Source organism: Diplotaxodon limnothrissa, linkage group LG3 (assembly GCF_057381915.1).
Source record: "Diplotaxodon limnothrissa isolate DT_005_m linkage group LG3, D_limnothrissa_male_GT1.1, whole genome shotgun sequence".
Taxonomy (NCBI): domain Eukaryota; kingdom Metazoa; phylum Chordata; class Actinopteri; order Cichliformes; family Cichlidae; genus Diplotaxodon; species Diplotaxodon limnothrissa.
Window position 1 is genome coordinate 18,994,938 of NC_140598.1, and position 25,159 is coordinate 19,020,096.

Sequence of the window (25,159 nt, forward strand, 5' to 3'; positions counted from 1 at the left end):
ATGATGACGATGGTGATGATGGCGAGCGCTTCACCAGATCTCAAACTGCGTGTGCTCCTTGAAGGCTGCTCTGTGCACGATGTTGTTGCTGAAGAGTCTAGAAAGAGACCAAAGCAGAGAGCAGACGTCACTCACACAGAACAACATGAATCCACGTGAGCTCAGGCTGTGAATGATTCCTCTCAGAGTCTGAGAAGAAACTCCTTCATGTTGGCTCACCGCACACAGTGGATGGAGGGGTTGATGGAGAGCAGCTGCAGTAACACATCGGTCGAAGCATCAGTGATCTGATTGTGACTCAGACTGTAACACAAACACAACATGTGGCTCTAACTGATCGCTGCACATTATATTACTGTAGTGTGTGTGAACAGGCTGATGGTTGTTGGTGCCTCCCACAGGAGGATCAGTGTGTGACACTCACTCTAGGACTTGGACTTTGTGCAGATGTGTGATGAGAGGGAGCAGCAGCTGGTCAGTGAGCTGACAGTGACTGAGGTCCAGCTCTGTCAGCCCTTCACACGAGTCCAGCATCTGGACCAAAGCCCCGCAGACCCTCTGATCCAGCGTGCTGTGACTGAGATCCAGCTCTCCACCCAGGGCTGTACACAGGGACACCGCCCGCCTCACTGCGTCCCTCTCACTGTTCACAGGAACCAGAGACAGCAGCTGGAGGAGGACAGTGTTACTGACTCTAAACAGGACAAACAGAGAAACTGTCAGGATGCATCAACACCAGCGTGAACAAGGTTCTCTCTGGTTCAGACTCTTCGGTGGTCTTTCCCACCTGAGGCGGACCCTGTGGAGGACAGGAAACAGCAGGTCCAGCACGCTGTCCTCCACCTCACAGTCTCGCAGGTCCAGCTGTGTGTCCCGGCTGCCCTGTGTCAGGATGGTGGAGACGGCCCTGCTGTCATCAGCAGTCAGACTCAGAGGCTCAGTCTGATCCTCCTCCGGTAGCTCCACACAGGAGGAGCAGGACAGATCCAAGCTGTGCTGCAGAGTCCTCAGCAGGCCTGACGCTGCCTCCTGCTGGACGTCACAGGCAGCACAGCAGTGGATGAACCTCAGCAGCTGGTTCCTGTCAACACTGGAAAGAAACGCATGGAGACAGAAAATCTAAAATGATAGATGCTGCAAACAAACTGCTGGCTCCAATAAAATGTGTTGATCTTTAAAACTAAAGGATTTTAAGAACAGCATCTATGAACTAGCAGCAGACACATTATTGTAATTAGATGTTGGATTTATGCACAGCACTCATGTTATTAAGACAAAGTCACACTGAGCCCAGTTTCCCTGCTTGGGCTGATTGTGCAGGTGGATGTTAACAGATAACAGCTTTAAATGAATAAGGACTCTGTTCATCTGGTAACTCGGTGTTCATGATTTACTGCATTTATCAGATTAAAAGCATCATTTGTCAGCAGTGATGAAGAGTAAATGTCTCCTTTGTGTCCAGGAAGCCACAGAAACACAGCATGTAGCAGATTATTTTAATGGGTCCAGTTCAAATGTGTCTGCAGACAAACTTGTGATTTGCAGCCTTCAGCTTGTTGTTCGAGCAGCTGATAAAAGTAGCCCAGGAGGTGTAATGACAACACTTGATAATAACTATAATTAATACAATTAAATTGTTAATTCGACCAATTTTAATTCACTAAGATTAAAATGACAATAACGCTGATGATACCATTTGGTAAAACCACAAATGAGACACACAAATCAGAAGCAACAAGTCAGAGGCTGCAGTTTGGGAAACACTGAAGATCACCAGAAATGTTTGGGCCTCATTTGTAAACTTCACCAAATGATTTCCAATAATATATTTTTAAACAATTATCTGTATAATTAATGAGAAATTGCAAAGCTGACATTTGTAAACTTTGTAAATAATTCATGAATATTGTGTGACATCTAAAAACAGGACGGCTAATGCTAAGCTGCAGTGTGTTCAGCGATAAGTCGGCCCTTGGGTGTAAATAAAAAAAAATAAAACTTTTGATTAGTCTGAATTTCTTTGTTGTTTAGTAAAGTTTGTGTTGGATTAAAATACAACAAACGGCTCTCACTGTTGCCATGACAGCGGGCTAATGCTAAAGAAAAGCGTGTGTGACTCTCTGAGACTAAACAACAGTCGGGGGCGGGGCATCTGTGATGAAACCCTCGATGATAAGTAGTGAAATAAACATCTGGTCATCATTAAAGAACACATACCATAGTGAGAACATGTTGTTTGTGTCATCAGAGTGTAATTATCGTCTCTTTCCAACTATGATATATAAGATAGGAAGCTTCACCACATTGTTGTTCGTACATGTCGCCACTATGAGCGCCACTATCAGCGGCTCTGGGATTCTTTTCCAGGAAAACTGAACTCAAAGCCGTCTTCAAACCAGCTTACTGTCTGTAAACATCAACATGAACCAGTTACTGTTTGATCCTGTTTCCTGTTCTGTGTTTGCTACGGTGACCCTGGGTTGTTAGACAGGCGCCCACTAATAAAATGTGTTATTGTTGCTGTTGTTGTTATTATTACTGCTCTACCTTTAAATGATGTTCACTCTGCCTGCTGTTTGAAACTTTCCTTGTAGTTTCTTGTTCAACTGTTCGTGTAATCTGTTCCACACTAACAGTAAAATGTTAGCTTGTTTTTGAAGCATTATGTTACAATAAAGTGTGTTGTTCAGCAATCACACAGTGCAGCACAGAAACGAGCTCTAATATCTGACCTGAGACGAGAAACGCTGTCCAGCATGAGCAGGATGGACTCTACTCCCCCTGCTGGTATGGAGGTCCACAGCAGGTTCAGTCTGACTCCGTCTCCGTGTCTGAGGATGAAGATCAGAGCAGCACAGTCCACTGAGTCCAGCTGTCTGCAGCTCAGGCTGATCACATGACCGAGTGACCTCAGCAAACTGGGAACAGCGTGACTGTCGTGAGCTCTGTAGAGCTCTCTGATGGAGCTCATCACAAAGCTGGGACTGGGCCTGAAAACAAAGAGTTTATTTCCAACTTTGTTTAAAGGATCCATGAAGTGCTGATTAAAGATGAGACAGCATTTCAAATCCTCCTGATTAATCAGCAGAAACTGTGTAAAAGATCAAACCACATTCAGCACCTTTTAAACACAATCCTGTCCAGAAAGGGAAGCAGACGTGTGGTCTCCTCCTGTAAGAACAGGTTCTTCCTCAGGTCCACAGTGATGGTCGGAGCCGACGGCTGCTGCAGCAGATAGTGAAGCAGCTCCCAGCTCAGGCAGCAGGAGGTCAGGTCTCCACCAACCTTACTCAAGAAGGACAACGTCAAGTCCTTGTCCTGGGTTTCATGGAGGAGAGACAGGAGCTGCTGGAAGCTCTCTTCACTCAGTCTGCAGAGATCATCAATATAAAATAAGCTTTGAAGTAAAAATCGACATTTTATTTGTCCTGTGATGTTCAGAAAGACATTTACTTGACTGTCAGAGGACCATGATGGAGCAGCAGTGCAATGAGACCCTGAGCAGGGATGCAGGTCTCAGTCAGGTCTAACCGTCCGACTGTCCAGTATCTCAGCAGGGAAGCCAAACTACTGACGGCCCTCAACAATACTCTGAGTGATGGTCGGGCTTTCTTAGGCACAAGAGAAAGCTCTTCAACAGCCAGCCGACGGGCCGCTCTGCCTCTTCTTACCCACTGAGACAGCAGCAAGGACATGTCGATGGAAAGCCTGAAGAACGAAGAGACGAAAGAGCAGAAATGATGAACACCAAGAACTAAAGATTCACATAGAAATGATGTTAGAAGAGCAGGAGAGAGTCATGGTTTCACTTCCTGCCTCAGACTGTGTAGTTGTGTTGTGTGTCTGAAGAGCAGAGCGCCTCCTCTGGCAGACATCTTGCTGGGTGTGAGGATGAGATCCACTTTAGAGCCGCACAGTTTGAGAACTCTCCCCACAGACCAGCAGCTTTTCCTGTGTAACGCTCCTGTTAGCAGCAGCTGGAAGCCCAGCAGCTGCAGCAGAGACTCCAGCTGCTGGGCCTCCTCTCTGGATCTTACAGACATGGATGTGCACACACTCTGGAAGAACTCTGGACCACAGCTGGAACACAGTGAAGATGGGATCAGAGAACATGCTGGAAACGTTCTGCAAATGAAACCATCATCACTTATTTACCTGAGCTGTGAGATAAAAGGCAGACACTGCAGCAAACTCCTCACTTCACTCTCTTCATGTGAGCAGCCTCTCAGCTCCACTTGTTTCTTCTCTGGTTGGAGTTTCAGCAGCTCCAGGAGGATGGAGGTCTTTCTCTCTGAGAGGTCTATGGACCAGACTGCAGGAGCTGACTGGAAAACTGGCTGTAATGATGGAAGGACACTCAGACCTGTTTTAGTCTCACAGTCCTTCACATGGGAGCACAGATCCAACAGGAAGTTAATCTGATCATCATCATCATAGAAGTGTCTCTCATGAAGAGGGAATGTCTGATATGTGCACACTGATGCTAACAGCTCCAGGATCTTCTCTCCTGTCTGCTGCTCTCTCTCTGCTGCTGCACAGAACAGATTCCCAAAGATCCTGACTGCTTCATCAGGATCTGAACACCCATCATATGCAACACTGGAACAATAAGAAGGAAACATTTAGAGATGATTTGATGTGAGCTGCATAAAAACAGCCACACACTGCTGATGGACTCCATCTTGTATATAATGAAAGTCCATTTAAAGCCATCTTCCATCAGAGCAGCTGAACAGTGTTCTTAGACAGTTACTGACTCACAACACAAACACTCAGCCTGTGTGTGAAATCACTGCGTTCTGAACTGTAACTGTTATTTTGTTCGCTGTCTGACTTTAGAGAGTCAAACACTAAACATCAACAATGCAGAAACACACAGAGGGGAACAACAACATCTACAACAGCAGCTTCACCTGCTGCTCACATCACACACCTCTCTGCTGTCTGACATCTTCATCTGCTCACTATAGAGCTGCTACCACCATCATCATCATCATGCTCAGTAAAACAAAGTCAGAGATAAAGTCCAGCTGCATGTAACTCATTCATTTACTGAGTTACGTCACTGAAGGACTCGTTGAGTTTGCTTTCATGCTGTTTCCATGGCGATGATGGATTCAGGTGTAAAGGATGTTTCTGGCATGTGTGCACTCCAACACTCTGCAGCAGGAGCTCAGTCACATGATCCTATCAAATATAAATCTAACCTTTCTGATCAGAACGTCTTTATTCTAGATGCTGATAAGCATTAAAAGTCGTCTGATATTTATAGAAAATATGAAACTTCATAGCAACAAACAGCTGAACACGTCAGTGAAACACAGGGATGGACTGAGAACGTTTCCCTCTGAAATATGACAGAGTCTGAATACATTTATAACATGATCCATGTAGATGAGGTCAAACGTATGATGCTGATGACAAACAGGCAGCACAAGACAAAATCATCACTTTACAATTCATGGAGCTCCAAATATTTCCATCACTTATTTTCACAGCAAATCTTCTCTTACAGATATTTGACTCATGTGAAGAGCATGTTATTTACCTGAGCTGTGAGATAAAAGGCAGACACTGCAGCAAAATCCTCACTTCACTCTCTTCTTCTTCTTTTCCTCGCCATATCAACAGCTCCACTTGTTTCTTCTCTGGTTGGAGTTTCAGCAGCTCCAGGAGGATGGAGGTCTTTCTCTCTGAGAGGTTTATGGACCAGACTGCAGGAGCTGACTGGAAAACTGGCTGTAATGATGGAAGGACACTCAGACCTGTTTCAGTCTCATAAGAGTACAGGTCCAGGAGGAAGTCACACCATTTCTCTTTAAGAGGACTGTGTTTGTATCTGCACACTGATGCTAACGGCTCCAGGATCTTCTCTCCTGTCTGCTGCTCTCTCTCTGCTGCTGCACAGAACAGACTCACAAAGATCCTCGTTCGGTCTTCATCTGATGTCTCAGCATCAACTCTGCAACAATAAGAAGGAAACATTCAGTGATGATTTGATGTGAGCTGCATTGAAACAACCACACACTGCTGACACACTTTGCAATGTTTGTGAGTTTAATCTGGATCTTTGCTGATTTTCTGTCTTCAGTAAAATGAAACTTTGATAAAAATCAGAGTCTGTTTATTTCTTTGGAAGTCAGCAAACTCATAAATTGAGCAGAGGATCAAATAATTATGTCACTGCTGTAAAAAGGTAGAACACTGTGAGAACAGCTGTAATACAGTGTTGTATTATTCATGTACGTCGGAGTATTTGGAGAGTTTAGATTTTATATTTGCTATGGTCACTGAATCCTGGTATTTCTTGGTTTAATGCAGTAACGTCTGTTTTCTATAATGTTTCTATGACAGGAAATGCTGTTTGTGTTGGATTCTCTATGATGAAGGAGATGGCGAGCCACCTCTGAACCTCATCACCTCCTTAGCCTGAGCAGACGAGTCTGTGCCAGATGAGGAGGCCACGCCCCCTTTTCCAGCCTTCACCTGAGTTCACCTGTGTGAAAGCACAGCACCAAACAGCTTAGCTGCTGTGTTTCACTCAGGAGCACTTTGGAAGTGAACCTGACTGGACGTCTTTACTAAAACTGACTGACTACAAACCAGAGGAGCCAACGACAGAACTTCCAAACTCTTCAACATCCCAGAGACACTTTCCTGCATCATCAGGTGACTCCTTGTGATGAGGGAGCAGCTAAAGTAGCTGTAGAGGCTAAGCCTATGCTTGAAGCCACTGAGGTGGTCGTTAACGGGGGTGACGCGATGTCATTTTTATGCATGAATTAAGTTCACACTCCAATAAATCCAGCAGTATGTATCTTGTCCTTTTTGGTCTTTATTCCGTATCGACTTAGCATAACAGCGCAACGGTCACAAACTGTTTGCCTTCTCAATGACACACCTGACGCCGATTACGTGCGTCTACCTTAAATACCTTTACATTACATAATCAAAACAGAAAAAGGTGACCTCTAGTGACCACATAAGGTATTAACCCAAGAATGGCTCCTACAGTAGTCTTGATCACTTCAATATCAACACTGTGTTCGTGCTGTTTACACTCGTCTGTGACGCTGTGTGAAATATTCACTAGTGTTTTGTGATCATTCACATTTGATTTGATAGAAGAAGTTTCAGGACATTGAAGTTACAGCTCTGAGTGGCTCCAGCTGCTCAGTGAGTCTCTTCCTCTCTTAAAGCCTCAAACTCACACTCTGGCCCTGCTCATTTAATATTCTGCAAACCTTCAGTGAGTTATGTTTGCACTGTGTGATCAATATTTGTATGTTCTGTATCACTTTGTGCGTTTTCCTTTTCCTGTCATGAAGACAGCTCAGACCTGCTGGCGTCTCCAGGTCCTGCTGAGCTTTCAGGTTATGTGATAAATGCTTTGGAAGCCATGGATGGGCCTCACTTTAGACCAGCTCACACAACATACTTCACTAACAACCAGTAACTGTCTGAATTAACTCAGGAATATCTGTAACACATGTACAACTTTATAAAGTGTTCGTCCATCATTGGAAAAGTATCAGACTGCTGTCATTGAACATGTTATATTTGAGCCTCTTCAGCAAAACTTCATCATGTGTATCCATGTTTATGAACGACATACTGAGGAGGAGCAATGCTTCATAAATGATGAAACAAGTATTAACTAACACTAATGCTGAAGAGTGTGCAGCTGTTATAAAGTGTTAGCAGCAAAACACTAAACATCAACAATACAGAAACACACAGAGGGGAACAACAACATCTACAACAGCAGCTTCACCTGCTGCTCACATCACACACGTGGAAATCACATATTTACTAACATTTTACAGTTAATTCATTTAGATTAAGATTTGTTTACACTGAAAATTAGACTCAATTAATATTTTCTGGTTCAGAAAAGTCTTAAACACAAAGATTCACATGTTAGTGGCCACGTTGAGCCTCCTGTCAGTGTTTAGTTTCACCAGACTAGCTCTCTGTACCTGGCTATATCACCATGGTAACAGATGCTGAACACAGCCTGGTGTAGATCAGGTTATGTTCAGTGTCAGATTAAAATCAGCTGTAAGTGACACATTTTCTCTGAGTCTTTTATGTCCAGTCTGCTCTGAGCTGGAGCTCATGATAACATGAACGTCACAAACTCCTTCACCAGATTGTGTGTCAGAGCTGAATGCAGCGAGTAACCTTTCATGTTTAAGTGGATCGAGGTCAAAGTGTCACAGCTGTCAGCTTACAAATAAACTGCAGCACAGAGCGCTCACACACATTCATTCATTCACATGTTAATGATTGCTACCAGCATCGCTTAGTCTCCTTTGATGCAGCAACAGTGTTGCCTGTGTTGTTATAGTTACATATTGTTTATAGCTCTGTGTCACCTGTTAATGTAACAATATTTCTTATTAATGGAGGTGAAATCAGTGGGTCTACTTTGTGTGGAAGAAGACAGAAATAACGTATGAATGGTCGTTGTGTGGATGTGGAGAAGAGAGGCCCCAAATGCAGGCTGAAGCTGAACATCCTGGATGACTCAAACTGTTTCCCTCTGCAGTGACAGCTGCTTGATGCTGTTTTGTTTTAAAGCCCATCAGAAACACATAAATACCTTAACAGTACAACTTTTATTAATATTTTTAATGAAGCTTTTTTTTCCCAGGAGGTCTTAGTGATGCTGTAAATGTCACTAAGTGCAGTTTTATTCTCACAGACAAACTGTCACATGTTAAAAAACTGTTGAAGGTAAACGTTACAAATTTGTGGACTCATTTCTATAAACTGGCTTCAATCAAGCAGCAACTAAATTGTCAAATAGAGCTAAAATATTTTCATGAATTATTTTCAGCACTCATTTATTGACAGACAGACTTTATTGTGTGAAGAACGTGTCGTGTACCTGAGCTGTGAGATAAAAGGCAGACACTGCAGCAAACTCCTCACTTCACTCTCTTCATGTGAGCAGCCTCTCAGCTCCACTTGTTTCTTCTCTGGTTGGAGTTTCAGCAGCTCCAGGAGGATGGAGGTCTTTCTCTCTGAGAGGTCTATGGACCAGACTGCAGGAGCTGACTGGAAAACTGGCTGTAATGATGGAAGGACACTCAGACCTGTTTCAGTCTCATAAGAGTACAGGTCCAGGAGGAAGTCACACCATTTCTCTTTAAGAGGACTGTTTTTGTATGTGCACACTGATGCTAACAGCTCCAGGATCTTCTCTGCTGTCTGCTGCTCTCTCTCTGCTGCTGCACAGAACAGACTCACAAAGATCCTCGTTCGGTCTTCATCTGATGTCTCAGCATCAACTCTGCAACAATAAGAAGGAAACATTCAGAGATGATTTGATGTGAGCTGCATTAAAACAGCCACACACTGCTGATGGACTCCATCTGGTCCATGTTTCCTGTACATAATGACGCTCCATGTTAAATATAACATAAACGAGGGAAACATATCATCTCAGTTGCAGCACATAACTAATTTATTAATCCTCATAAAAACAAGAAAACACAAATATTTTAGAAATTTGTCAAAATTCCACTTTTAGAAGCTTCTTTAAATCAAGAAGAGACGGTAAAAACTTTACTTTAAGATTAAATGAATAGAAAAGTTGTTTTCTGCTTTCTTTGTAAAGTAACTATATACTATGTGTATACTGCATGTGGTGAACGCATGTTCTCCATCAAAACTCTTCACTAAGCTTCTGAATACAATCTGACTTACCTGAGCTGTGAGATAAAAGGCAGACACTGCAGCAAACTCCTCACTTCACTCTCTTCATGTGAGCAGCCTCTCAGCTTCACTTGTTTCTTCTCTGGTTGGAGTTTCAGCAGCTCCAGGAGGATGGAGGTCTTTCTCTCTGAGAGGTCTATGGACCAGACTGCAGGAGCTGACTGGAAAACTGGCTGTAATGATGGAAGGACACTCAGACCTGTTTTAGTCTCACAGTCCTTCACATGGGAGCACAGATCCAACAGGAAGTCACTCTGATATTTGTCATTGTAATGAGAATGAAGAGGGAATGTCTGATAAGAGCAGACTGATGATAGCATGTTGAGGATCTTCTCTCCTGTCCTCTGTTCTCTCTCTGCTGCTACAATGAAGAGATTCACCAACAACTCAGTTTGATCTGAGAGATTTCCTGATGACTGACAGAAACTGGAAGAAAGAAAAGGAAACACGATGTGATGATTTGATCTGAGAACAACAAACAGAAACAAGCAGCACTGACACCGTCCTAGATTTGTCTCAGATAAATATCTCCAGCATTAAAAATACATTAAAGCCATAAGGTCAGTACTACAGTTGGTTCAATTATTTCTATAAAGTAACTCGACTGGATTTTAAACCACAATTGAAGATCACATGAAAACATTGAGTGTTTAATAAGTAAAACCAAAGAGCATACCTGAGTGAGTGGATGTGGGGTAAATGGTGTAAGAGGAACGAGCTCGCACTTTGACAGACTCTGTGATCACAGTGAAGGCAGACTTTCACCTTCCTCTTCCTCTTCTGCAGGACTCTCACAGCTCGGTCATACAGTTGTGTTTCACTGTTGACTGGGAGGTGCAGCTGATTCTCAGTGAAGTCAAGTAAACTCACGTAATCCACGTCCCCATCAGTCAGAAGAGAAATGCTCCACAGCTGGCGTGACAAGGAGTCACTCCTACAGTTGGAAGGTTGGTAGAGAACTTCATTAGTTCACATGTAATCAGCTGCTGAGAACTATTATTATATTATATATGATTATTTATTATTATTATTATTATATTATTATAGTCTATTTGTGTAGATTCATGCTGAAACTGAAGAACCATGTTCGCCTTTTTCATGCAAAACTCCTAATTTGTGCAAAGCTGCCAGAGGCTTAAGAGGATTGACTCTGCATACGATATAAACCAGAGACGGGTGAGCTGATGTGAGTTTGCAGCCTTCAAGGTTTAGAAAGTAAATCTTAAACAAGTGTAAAATCTACATTCAAAATGCGAACAGATATAGTCAGCAGAGTCACCGCAGTTTGAACAGGATGTAAGAATCATTCTGTCTACAGAAATAACACCATATAAGACACATGTGGAGCTTCAAATGTTAGAGATCCTGCAGCTGGCTTTTGGGGCTGTGCAGGGCTCTCTCTTCTGGAAGATGATTGAATAAAAAGAAATATAAAATGTTTTGACCACTATGAGTCAGATTTTCTCTGTTCTATCATGGGGACAAAAGAATCGGGGTTTAATACTAATTTACTTCTTGTAGCAGTTTTTATCTCTGGTTATAAGGACAACTTTACCCTCCTAGGATGTGGCGTCCACATATGGGGACATCACATTTTGGTTGCCTACTAGACAACAATACTAAGTTTTGCTCTTTCAAATGAACCATGTGGCTCAAAGGGGCACAATTGTTGTTTCTCCTTTTGTTTTTGTACTCAGGAAAAATGCTGCTGTGTTCAGACACCAAATAAAGAGTTTTGTACATCATTACTCAATTGTGACTGTATAGTGTTCTACTATAAAGTCACAAGAGCAAAAAGAAATGTAAAATGCATGAAAGAGTTCAGGTGTTAGGAGGTTAATGGACTGATCATTGCTGACGTGTTTGGGTCTTGCTGTTTGGTTAGAAACTAAAAAACAAAGATACTTCTCTTAAATCTTAAAGGTTTTGACTCACTGTCAGCTTGTTTGTTGTGTTCAGGAGACGAGCTAATATTTATAATTCATTGTACATTAATGAGAAAACTGTATTGAACTAGCAGACTAACAACATGAAAATTTATCTAAACACATTTTTGTAGAGGAAATCCTTATATTTATGTTTATATGTGAACTAGAGGGTGAGACATTTTGACTTAGTGGATTTTAACTGAACACAAGGTAACAAAGGCAGTATGTTTCTCATTGGAGAATAAAAGCTATACGTGTCTGCCTGATAACTCAGGAGTAACAGCTACAAATGAACACAGCATTAATCTGGGAGATAGGTCTGTTACTCTAACCTTACTTTGGGTTGTCTTTAGCACTGCTCATGGCCTCTGATCGTGAAATTAACTTCACAATAATTATGAGACCATGGGTCAGTGTGATGCAGTGGTGCTAGTTTACAAGTTAAATGTGCTTCAGCTGAGACTGAAAACGTCTTAAATAAGTAATAAAATCTCTCATTCAAATGACAAACGTCCAGGTAAAAGTTAGTTAGCTTTCTGGGATCCCCTCACCTGGATTATTATGTATGCATCAAGACTAAAGAATAATGTTACCAAATACCCAAAGACTACGTACAAACTTTCTGCTGTGTACAACTCACTGGAAACATGATGAAACAAAGCTGAAACAAATCCTTCTCACTACTATGTTTTCATTTTTCACTTTAAGAAAAACACATACTGCTCTAAATCACTGAATGCAAAATGAAAATTTAAAACATTAAAAACAGATGTACAGAACCCTTTAACTTCAGATCTAAATGTTCTCACTTACCTTTGAAGTTTGCTGAGGCATCCCAGCAAAGGCCTCATTCCCTGTTTTGATGCTGTTGTATCCTCCAGGTTCAGCTCTATTTTCCTCTCCTGACTCTGGCTGATTACATAGGCCAGAACACAGCAATGCTGAGGATCAAGAGTCTCTCCACTCGCATCAATACAGTAGTCGAGTTTATCCAGGAGACAGAGGCAGGCATCAGGTGACTGAGACTCATAGAGGCATTGACATAAGAACATTAAGTCCACTTCACAGTCTTCACTGTCACTACAACCTACAAAGGTGGTCACCAAGTGTTTGAAGAACCAGTCAGACGTGTCTCTGAGCTGCTGAGGAGGAAGGAGACCTTCTAACAAATCAGTGTTCTTCTCACTCAACAGTCCACACAGGAAAGGGACCAAGTGTTTCATGTGTTTGCTGCCCTGAACCAGACACTGCTGTAGAACACATCTGGTCTTCTCTGGATCCTTTAAGACCCACAGAGCTGCAAAAAACTCCTGAACCGTGTAGTGGAGAAAGGCACACAAGGGTTTCTTTACAGTTGGGCTGATTTGAATCAGAAGCTTGCTCAAAATGGCCAAATTAGCACAGCTGTCTAGCTTGGGCAGTGATGTTAGGCTCACATTTTTCCCTTCTGTTGCACAAAAAGCTGCCTGAGATAAAGACAGTATTGCATCCCATTTAGTGCTTTCATTTTCAGGTGTCTTGGAAACATTTCTCTGATTGCAGAAATGGAGGATATTGAGGTATATTTCAGTAACTGTGCAGGGATGTGGAGAGAAATCTGAGCCCTCAAAGCTAAAGCAGGCGACCACCATCAGGGCGTACATGGGGACGTGGCAAAGAGAGAATAACTCCAGGTTACACAAGACTTTGTTGAGGTGGTTCTCACTCAGATTCTTGGATAAGTACTCTCTGATGCCCTGCTCACTGAAGCCTTTCACTTCCACTCTGAGACAGTCCCAATCCAACAGGAAGTCTGCTGACTCCACCTCTGGTCTGCAGGTGATGATGATCTTTGCTTCAGGTAGAAGAGTCTTCTGTATGAGCTTAAACACCACAGATCTAGAGCCAACATCTGTAAATCCATCAAAAATAATGGTAACACTGTCAGCATTATCCTTTATGTCCTCTAAGACCTCATCGTTGCCTTCATCTGGTTCACAGAACACACTGAAGAGAAGATCCTCCAGTTTATGGACCTCTGTGATGTTGGGTGTTTCTCTCATATCAAAGTAGAACATGTAATCCAAACCTCTGTTATCTTTCTCTGACCACAGTTTCAACATCTGATGGACCACAGCTGTTTTCCCAGTTCCAGGTTTTCCTACCAAAAGGATTTTTCTTTCATATGTTTTCAGGAGTTCACTCGGAGAGGTTCCATGTTTGTCCTCAGGTATGTACGTTTTTAGTTTTTTAGGTCGAAGCTTCCTGCTTTTCTTGATCTTTGACTTTTTTATTTTGGATGGTGAAGCCTGTCCTGGTGTGTCTAACACAAGCGAGGTGTAGGACAGGGAGCTCTGCTTGTTGAACAGGACTGCTTTACTTTGGGTCCATGATCTTTCTGAAATCTTCTGAGCTTCTGATTTCAGCTTTTGTTGGTATCTGTGACACGGGCTGGGGCCTGAAAGAAAGGAGGTGTGGGAGAAAAAAAAAAAAGCAGAACAATTTAATGTCACTGATGTGTCACTGGACAGCAACACAATATGGATGGATTAAAAATCATCTATACGTTAAAATCATTTCAGTTTAAAAAATACCTTGTACATCCATGTTAATGTCCTCCCTGAAGGAAAAGCAGCTGATCCAGTAGTTGAGATCAAACATGTTGGACAGAGAGGACGATGACTCTGGATATTCTGCAAAAGACAGTGATCTCTCTCCAGAGGTTCTCCTTGTTGTGTCAATAATCCTGAGAAACTCATAGCAAGCTTCTTCCCCCATTTCTATAACATAGTCCACAATTCTTCTGGTTTTGTCAAATCCATCACTCTCTGACTTTATTTTATTCACATCTTCCTCTGAGAAAAATCCTCTCGTGGACAGGTTCTCCACAATCTCAGTGAACCCCTTTAATGTTCTCACCAGGTGGTCTCTGGCACTCCTGACGTAATCCAAGGCTGACTGAGATGCACAAGCCATGATCTTTACTTGCTGGATTTCAGAGGTCCTGTTCAGAGAAAAAAATATACATCAGGGTGAACAACATGGATTTCAAACAGTGATTTATTCTTTGTGGCATGGAGTGTTCGGTTAAAGCAGGATAAAGCTCACCTCTCTTTTTAATTATCACTGCTGTGCAAACAGATGACACTGATTAGTCTGCGCCCCAGGATTAGAAATCTGGCCGGAAAACAGGCAACATTTAGTTTGTGTATTGGCCTTTGTTACGGCCCTAGCAGGGCCTCCTCCTGAAGTTGCCTGTGTGTGCATGTCCTACTGAAGGTCCTGTCTTAGGACTCCTATCAGAAATTAAAGGTATTTAAGGCCAGAGAAAGATGAGCTCTGGTGCCAGATAGCTGTTTTTGGTGGGTGCAGTTAGTGAGCTGTCTTTGCTGATTGTTCGGTGACTAAACTTTTTTTTAACTTTTCAGTTTACTGACCTACGCCTGAGTTTTGGGCTGGTTTCCTTTAATGCTCACCTCAATGCACTATATGGGTTCTGGAACTAGCCCCCAGGAGAGGGGACGAGGAGATTTAGGAGACGTTCAGAGTTCATTTTTGGATTTTAAAAAAAATATAATTTAAAAGAAAAGGACAGCCAATATTATCTTAAGATTAGTTACCATAGCAACAACTTATCTTAAACACATTTAAATACTTGGTTTTAACACTTGAAGACCAAATTCTTTACATTTTGAAGCCAAACTTGGTCATTTTTAAAATGATCTTGAGCCATAGTTCTCCAAGATTTCTAAAGCCAGTAGTGTGTGAGAATTGACTGAATTATAAAGATAGCAAAGAACCGTTAGATTTTAATCCTCTGTGCAAAACCATCTAGCAAGTGTCTGATTGACAGCTGCTTCCTTTTGCAGCATGCCTTGTTTGCTGATGATATTTTGATTTACTTGACAAATCCAAACACTACTTTCCCTAAGCTGTTGTCACTTCTGGAGATCTTTAGCTCAATATCAGGTTATAAACTAAATATATCGAAGACTCAGATATTAACTTTTAATTATAAGCCAAATCACGAAATTAAGTCTAAAGCTAATTTGAAATGGGAGTCGGAGCAGATGAAGTATCTTGGAGTAAATATTACTAAAGATCTCTCTAAGATATATAATGCAAACTTTAATCCTTTGTGTTATAAAATAAAAGAGGATATTAAAAGATGGGATTTATTACCATTTTTAAATTTTGAATCACGTATTGATACAGTTAAAATGAATATCTTGCCCAGGATGCTTTATCTGTTCCAAACACTCCCAGTTGAAATAACTGATAAACAATTTCAGGAATGGGATAAAATAATCTCTAGGTTCATATGGCAGGGAAAAAACCACGGATTAAGTATCAAACTATTCAGTTGGCTAAAGACAAAGGGGGGTTGGGGTTCCCATGTTTGAAAGATTATTATATTTCAGCTCAATTGAGGATATTAGTGTGTTGGTGTAATGTAGACTACCAAGCGAGATGGAAAGAAATAGAAATAGAAACAGTGGCCTTAAGAGATTTTCCAATTCAAGCAATCTTAGGGGATGTGACACTCATTAAAAAACAAATTCATCAAGGAAACCAATGGATTAACCTGCCTTTAAAACTTTGGTTACAATTTCTTAATAAGAATGATTGGAATGAAGAGGTTAGGATTTTAAGATGGTGCGCTTTTGATTTTGATTTTTTACCCAATAAGTTAGATGTAAGATATAAAAAATGGGCAGGACAAGGTTTAATGGCATATTGTATGTTTTACGATAAGGGAATTCTTAGGGACTTCCAATCAGTAAAAGATCAATACCAGTTAAGTAAAACGTATTTTTTTAGGTTTCTTCAAATTAGGCATCACCTATATAACTTTATACCTAAGAGAACAGATCTTTTCTCTTTACCTGTTTTGAGTATATTTGTCAAGGCTTACCAGGCAGACCCCGGCCTCAAGGTGATTTCTAGACTGTATAAGGGTATACAAGAGGTTAAGAACTGGAATACTACCTACATCAAAAAAAATGGGAAAGGGAAACAAATACAGCAATTTCAAATGACATTTGGTATCAGCAGTGTGCTTTTCAGTGGAGAATTTCTAGTTCTAATTAGGGCTGCCACGATTAGTCGACTAGTCACGATTACGTCGACTATCAAAATCGTCGACGACTGATTTAATAGTCGACGCGTCGTTTGAAGCTTTGTAAGATCCCAAAAGACGCAGGAATAAGTAGCAGGATTTAAGAGTGTAATAACGGACTGAAACAGAAGATGGCAGCACTGCATGTACAAGGATGCCAGCTGCCGTTAAACCCCGAAGAAGAAGAAGAAGAAGCTGTGTCCCAGAATTCATAGCGCGGCCCAGCTCAGTTTCCAACAATGGCGGCAGCTAGTTAGTTTTAATATTACTCTTATTATTCTTTCTGGGTCACAAAATAAACGTTTAACATATTTTCAGGCGGGAATGTAGCTGTGTAAACCTCAAATATCTGCTCAGTTTATCAAGACACCACATATTTTCAAAAGCGCTCCGACGTTTTCGGAGACGCCTGTTACCCACTAGCTCGATAGCTAGCCGGGGGCAAGGCTAACTAGAGCCGTGAGAACACCGGACTCCTGGGAAATCGTTTTCAAACCCACCGCCGTCTTTCGCTGCTCAGGTTAAACATATATAAGTCACTTAGATAACTTAAAAATGTTATTGTTTGGCTTTTTTTTTTAGTATTTTATTTGTTCCTGAGTAAATCGGTTTGGCTGAGATTAAAGTTATAGTTTTTACACAGCTGAATAAACGTCAAGCAGACAGCTGATTATCAGAAGTGTGAGATGCTCCAGAATTTACTCCGGTGTCCTGTTATATTTTAGATAGCAAGGAGTTTATTAAACTTCACCGAAACAATCTGCAAATTTCATTAAAATTTAATAAACTGTCATCCTGTCTTTATTTTTAGTTAGCACAGACCTTAAACACTTAAAGCTAATGATAGTTATATAAGAGCAGATGCTGCTGGTGCAATAAGCTGTACTTTTTACGTCCAATGGATGATGATCTGATTAGTCGACTAATCGCAAAAATAATCGGTGACTAGTCGACTATCAAAATAATCGTTTGTGGCAGCCCTAGTTCTAATATATGGAGATGTTTTGGTTGGAAGAGTCTCTGTAGGTTCTTTATTACTCCTGCACAAAGTAAACATTATTCTAATTACTCCAGCTGCTGGAGAAACTGTGGGGCCCAAGGAATAAAACATTTTCACCTGTTTTGGTCTTGCCCAATGATCAACATTTTTTGGGTATCGATTCATTCTGAGTTACAGATCATTTTTAGTATGCAACTTCCCTTTAATTGGGATGAACTTTTGTTTGGATATCTATACTCAGTGAATGTAGATAAAATGTCCAAGCTGTTGTATGGTATTCTGAGTCTGGCTGCCCGTAAGACTATTACCAAGAAATGGCTTAGTGTGAAAATTCCATCACTAAATGACTGGTATGAGATTGTATATGGGTTGTTTAAAATGGAAAGAATTACCTTCATTAATAGACTCCAATATGACATATTTAGTGATATTTGGGTTAAATGGAAACATTACATTTTGTCAAGGAGACCCGATCTTGTTTGAATCTCTGTAATTATGTATGCCATATTATGTGTGTGTGTGTGTGTGTGTGTGTGTGTGTGTGTGTGTGTGTGTGTGTGTGTGTGTGTGTGTGTGTGTGTGAGAGAGCATATACACACTAGATGGTACACCCGTTTGTTTATGTTTATTTTTGATTATTTGTTTATTTTGGTTTATTTGTGTTCATATAGGTTGCTTATTAAAAAATAAAATATTAATTAAAAAAAACAAAAACATTTTGCAGCATGCCAATAAACCCAAACACTCCCATTCCGGGTTTGAAAAACACAGTAAAGCACCATCAGTCATAGACTGACCATGGACTGGAGGATCATCTTGACAGAGAACCAAACAAAAGGCAGCCAACATCCAAAGGAGAGCTTTGAATGTTCTTGAAGAAGCCTGCAGAACTAGTCCCGAAGACTAGGGACGTTAAAAAGAATGGACTAACCAACTAGTCTAAAACCAACACACACTCAGATACCAAGTTAAGGCTTAGCCTTGATTAATGTCAAACACACATTAGACATAGTCATTGGAAAAGATGAATACTATCTTTCAGTAATCAGTCGTGCTGCTTAACTGTATTAACAATCAGATTAAACAAGTAGTATTTCTGGTACGGACTATTGGCAACAGCAAAGATTAGCTGACCAGGTCACAGACGTTCCTCCTGATGAGTAAAAGTTCAGACTATAGGGGGAAAAAAAGATGGTCATACCAAATACTGACGTTCTTTATAAAGTCATTATTTAGACTATTCTGCACATTTCAATGAACCACAGTACCCGTTCTCCATTTACCAAGAACATTTTAAAGAAACGAGGGCTGGCTCAAGACTTTTGACAAGTACTGTAATATTTCAAAGTATCAATTTGTTGAACCGATGTTATATAATTTTTTTCCCTTTTTTTTTTTTTTTTAAATGGGTCTACTTTATTTCTAGAAAATGTCACTTTCATTTATGTGTATAAATTAGGGGTGCAACGATACACAAAATTCACAGTTCGGTTCGATACTTTGGTGTCACGGTTCGATATTTTTTCGATACAAAAAGAAATGTTCATGCCTTTTTAATTTGTCATTTATTAAAATTATAAATCCATCCATCCATCCATCCGCTTCCGCTTATCCTTTTCAGGGTCGCGGGGGGCGCTGGAGCCTATCCCAGCTGTCATAGGGCGAAAGGCGGGGTACACCCCGGACAGGTCGCCAGTCTGTCGCAGGGCTAACACATAGGGACAGACAACCATTCACACTCACATTCACACCTAGTGGCAATTTGGATTAAGCAATTAACCTATCCCCACAAGCTGCATGTCTTTGGACGGTGGGAGGAAGCCGGAGTACCCGGAGGGAACCCACGCAAACACGGGGAGAACATGCAAACTCCACACAGAAAGACCCCGGCCTGATGGTGGAATTGAACTCAGGACCTTCTTGCTGTGCGGCAACAGTGCTAACCACCGTGCCGCTCTAAATTATAAATATATATTTTAACTCAAAAGTACAGTTTTTAAATTTAACCCTAACCCTTGTGCGTGTTTTTTTTATTTTGACAGCGAATGCGCACCTGCGGACCACTTATGTGCAGCCCTGGTTATTTAGCTCGTCATATTGCAGGCACAGAAATTCTTTTGTCCATGAAACCATAAAGCTGCACTTTCTTTTTGCCTTATAGTCTGATTTGTCATAACTTCTCCGTTTTGTGGTAAGCTTTTCTTTGGCTGTCACTTCTTCACCCTGACCTGTCTTATTTGGCTCAGCAGAACTGAAATATATATCCTGCTGCTTTTACACACGCACTCACATAAGCTCAGCGATTCTCTGCGCGATCAACCTCTCACATGTTTAAGCTTGCTGCGGGAGATTTCACTTGTCATTAGGGCTGGCACATTTTTTTGCAGAACATGCAAGCGGCCATCATTATTGTCGTATTTGTCGGACTAAGATGCTCTTAAATCTGGGAGTAATCTGGGTCCTAAACTCCGTATACTTCAGGTCAAACGAACACTGCAGCATCACTAAGAGTTAAAAACTGTCTAAATTCTTTCATCTTTAATAAAACGATCAGCATTGCTGCTTTACCAGGTGTAACTATGAAGTTTAACTTCCAGGCATCCATGAAAACAAAATTTATTACATTTAACGGAGTTAGAAGCTAGCAGGAAGCTAGCGCAAGTTAGCTCGCTAGTTTCGCTAGTTACCTAAGCATGATATAGCATGTTCTGACTGAGAGATTTCTGAAAAAAATCAAACGTACAGCTCTGCTATCACTTCCAACATAAATGAAGACAGGAAACTAAACAGCAATGACGTTTGTAGGGTTACTGAAGTTGGGCTAGCTGGTATATAATGATGTGCTACGTGATCGCTAGCGACACAGCTATGTTAGCATAACATAAACAGTGAAGCTGGAGGACGAACACTAACACTTTTCCACTTATAAAAGTTAACGTGAAGGTTCCTCATGGTTAGAGACAAATGCAATCGCATGGCAGGATGCTGTAAAAGGACCAATCTTCAGTCAGGAGAACAACTGAGATAATCCATCCACAATACGAGGTTTCAATTATCATCACGCACAGATCAGTGCTGTCGCTCTCTATACACAGTTCGCGCGATTGCAAAGTGAAAGCAAAAAAACAAGCGCAAATTAAAACGCAACTTCAATATGTCACATATTGACAGTGGCTCACCGATGCCAATGACATAATTACCCAGCTACATTTCTGAAAGAATGCAAAAGCATTGACATATATTTTTCCTTCCTACAATAGCCCGACGGGCAGGGAAGAGATAGATTTTGGTAGCCCGACTGGAAAAATCGCTAGCCCCGGGACGTCGGGCTAGCGATATTGCGAGCCCTGTATCTGATTGAGGAATCACTCATCTTTGGAAAAGAGAGTTTATTACAGAGAAATGTCTCTTTCCAAAATAAAAGCTATACTATCCGCTTCTTCTGGGCTATATTCTCAGCAGCATATTAAACATATCAGGTCTCCATAAGGAGAATCATGTGCTAACAGCTGTCTAAATGACTCGGGTAAAGTTTGTAGCATGCTGCTTGTTGTTTTTGTCTGCTTCCACTTGTCTTTGCACTAGGATGATGCCGGCGTAAATGTGCAGTCATATTCGTTGTGTTCCCACTAGTGCTTTCAGGTTAATCTCGTTGAAATGACCTTAACGCCACAACACGGCAAATCTCCGTTAACGAGCTACCGCGGATCGCCCCGTGCATGGGGCTAGACGGCCAACAAGTTAACGAGCTAACTGCGCTAACACACTAGTTCACACCAATGTAATTGAGCATTGCGTGGCACATCCAACATACTGTTTTACTTTAGTCCATGACTCGCTTACCTTCAGGGTCATACGTCACATGAAAACCAAAATAATTCCAAACGCCAGATCTGAATGAGGGTGGGGGAGGTCCACTTCTGTCTCGCTAGCTTGCCCTGCGCTCTTCCTTCTGACGATGCTGTCTGTGTGGAGCGCTCAGTGGATCTGCGCTCGACAGTGCAGCCTAGGCGGAGTAGTCGAACGCAGATTCACTGAGCGCTCAACACAGACAGCATCGTCAGAAGGAAAGTTGATAAAATAAATTACAAATGTTGTATTGTTCGATACATATGCGTACCGAACCGAAAGCACTGTATCGAACGGTTCAATATCGATACGAATATCGTTGCACCCCTAGTATAAACATATGGAGCCATATTCTTGCTACAGAACTGCTGCAAAAAACAGCAATGCAGTATTTAGGATGAAAATAATTTTATACTGAAATAAGTAGCAAAGTACGTATGCCCTGCATTTGCAATGTGTCTAAAAAGTATGACGTGAAACTGTACCAGTGATGTTTTTGCCATCTATAAACCTGTGCAGCTTAACATTAGTAAAGCGAAAGTGAAGGTGGTTCCAGGATTCTTTGTTTCAGAGCAACATGGATCACTTTTTTGTCTCAGTTTAAACAAAGATAGCAAAGCCAGTCATTTTTATTTTATTTCTAAAGAGCCCAAAAATATCAAGAGGAGGAAAAACAAACCTTGTAGATCTTCTCAGTTTTCCTCATCTGCAGACAGGCCCACTCAGAATGTGCACCTGCGCACTCTGATAACTACGTGGCCGCTGTTTTAAGGCACAATCTGCAGTTTCTGAGTGTGGAAAAGAATCCGGTCTAATGTATTACGACAGTCTGCAGACTACAGAGTGAATTAAACCCTGTTTATTATTGCTGCTGTTACTTTGACGTTTATCTTTGTGTTAAGTATTAATGGCAGTCTTCCTGGACTCACATGTAAGAATGAGAATAGTTTTATTGATCACAGGGGGAAGTTTATATACATGAACATGTGCTGTACGCTTTCACTTAAACTTTTAATCCCATTAATCGTGATGACGGTGTTAGAGTTAACAGCCCGACAGCAAACGCACAAAAATGATGACACAGACTTGTAATTTGCACCGACGTGTTTTCTAAATTCGCAGCACTTGTTGACAGACACGTGACGTCCACACAGCGACATTTTAGTCTAAAAACATATTAAAAGTGGATTCTCGTATTCACGAGTCCGCGGCGTCCTTGAACACACCGGGCCGTTTTTAACCCGCACTTCAAACTTTCAAACGTAAATTAAAACCTACGAAAAATGAAAAGTGAGCAATGAGCTTATACCGAGGTAAACAGGGCGGTGTCGGGAAGACACACAACTGACCTGAACACTCAACATCCCGTGAACGTGACAAAGTTTCAGCCCATTAGGAAGCAGGAACAAAAGAGACTGAAGATAATCCGGGTTTGAACAGAATCACGTCCCACAAGAAACAAACAACTTTCCTCCAACTTCTTCCTTGTTTTTCTTCTTCTTCCTGCTCTTCTTCCGCTTCTTCTTCTTCTAAATGTTATTGGCGGTTGGCAAACAACAGAATGGTGCAATACCGCCACCAACTGGTATGGAGTGTGGTCCAGAATGTCACTTCAGGATTAGATGCTATCATATAAATGTGTTTGTCTAAGAAATCTAATATTACCTGATGATTTTTACTTCGTGAATTGTTTCTAAGTAAAGCATTTAACTCTAGCTTCACTTTGAGGTTTTGAATCAGTCTTCTTTCTTCCACATGGTCTTGACACTGTAACATAACACGCAATGTTACAGTGTTTCCCCTAAACTGAAGTGTGCTGTTTAACCCAGTGTGATCAAATCTGACATGTGAAGTGTTTGTTTCTTCTCTCCTCCTCCTGTCTCCTTCTCATTTCTCCAGTTTTCTTTTGGATTAAAAAACACTGTCATTTCCTTTCTTTCTCATGAATTAGACATTTATGGCACACTGCAAACTGCATTAAGTCCATGCCTGTTGAGGCTTTGCTATAGCTATATAAGTGGGATTTGTTATTCGAACGAGTGTTAATCGGCTACAAGCTGTGAGCGCAGTGCAGTGTAAAACTCTTCCTTCAGTCCTCACGCTGAGTGTTTAGAGGCGAGCACACTTGTTAGTCTTCAGTGATGAACTGAATTGATCTCCTTTTTCTCAGCACATAGCAAGTCACTCTCTCTGCTGCATCTACAACAAATAAAAGTGAAATATCTGTGAAAATGCAGCTTTTAATGAAACTGTTAGATTAATGCCTGCATGTTACATTGTGGTATCATCTGCTATTATGATCTGGCAGTAAATAATATGTTGTGTTTATTGCGCATTGCACAGACCAGCTGTTACACACAAATTTCAGGGTGGTGTGGAACGGTTTTACTGATGCACCGCTCCTCCGGATCAATTTGAGTCCTAATCTTCAGAAGCCTTTAACCTCACCTCTGCTGTTAATAACGAGCCTGAGGGCTTTGGTAGCTAGTTTAAGATCCACATTGGCTTTAGAAATCTTTCCAGGGGTAACTTCCTCCCCAGGAGGCGTTGTCAGCATTCCTTAGTCACCTTTACTGGTTATTGCTCCTTCGCCACAATGAGATGAACTTCTACAATGACAAAATCCTGTTACTGCAAATGTAACTAACTATGGTTTACACACACACACACACACACACACACACACACACACACACACACACACACACACTTGAAAGATTGAAGGCAGTTGAAAAGTAAAAATTTGCTTCCTTTCCAGAAGAACGCAAACTTCAGAAGTACACCTCCCTCCAAGCTTGCGATAAGCCAACATTACTACACGGTCAGGATTTGCCATGTTCTTGGCAGCGTTTGACTTTGTTTTTGGCGTTTACATGTGGGCGGAGAGATTTTAAGAACGGAAAGTCCCCGTTTTCATAAACACCCGTGTGCGTGAGGAGGTGCGGCTCTCTCCGTGGTAGTGATGGGATTTCCGGCTCTTTTTAGAGATCCTGCTCTTTCGGTTCGGCTCACTAAAAAGACCCGGCTCTTTCGGCTCCCAACCGGCTCTTCAGGTTGTTTTGTTGCTTTAATTAATTTATTATTAACAATAATATAAAATTCTGCACAAAAGGAATTACTAACGTAAAACAAAGTGGTTTTATTTATATACCGGTATGTTTATATATAAATATATGCGGTGGCCCCTAGAGACAAAACACATACAAACTCCGAAACACATTTCTAGCATGAACTGAACTTCCAAAGCAGAGCTACTAGATCACTTAAATTACACAATTGAAAGCATGTGTGTATTGTTTGTGTATTTATACACAGGCACTCAAATATATTCAAATAATTTTAAAAAAAGTTCATTTACCTGTTACTACCACACACCAAATCCAGTTGTTGGTACTCTTGGCTTGTGTAGCCACAAGATAACAAAAGCTCCACACTGCGCCCAGCATCCTGGAGCACTTCTGTTGTCTTTTGTACGTGTTTTGGAGTTTTTACGTGTTTTGGAGTTTGCACATGCTTCAGAGTTCGTACGTGATTTGAAGTTTGTATGTGCTTTGTCTGTAG

General features: G+C 41.3%; 2 protein-coding genes across 2 annotated transcripts in view; one reads left to right on the top strand and one right to left on the bottom strand.

The window, feature by feature from the left end:
• Positions 1-23,710, bottom strand: LOC146634787 (uncharacterized). The gene is made up of 15 exons (XM_085343728.1): positions 22,948-23,710; positions 14,225-14,634; positions 12,465-14,088; positions 10,400-10,657; positions 9,715-10,149; positions 8,894-9,298; positions 4,156-4,599; positions 3,817-4,080; positions 3,454-3,708; positions 3,122-3,370; positions 2,733-2,990; positions 788-1,090; positions 425-694; positions 220-303; positions 1-97 (listed from the first exon to the last, which is right to left on the bottom strand). The coding sequence occupies exons 2-15, from the start codon at positions 14,604-14,606 to the stop codon at positions 31-33; spliced, it is 5,298 nt and encodes a 1,765-aa protein (XP_085199854.1). The 5' UTR covers positions 14,607-14,634; positions 22,948-23,710; the 3' UTR covers positions 1-30.
• Positions 1-25,159, top strand: part of LOC146634784 (neoverrucotoxin subunit beta-like) — a 368,566-nt gene that overhangs the window by 187,117 nt on the left and 156,290 nt on the right. The gene's annotated exons all lie outside the window — the stretch shown is intronic.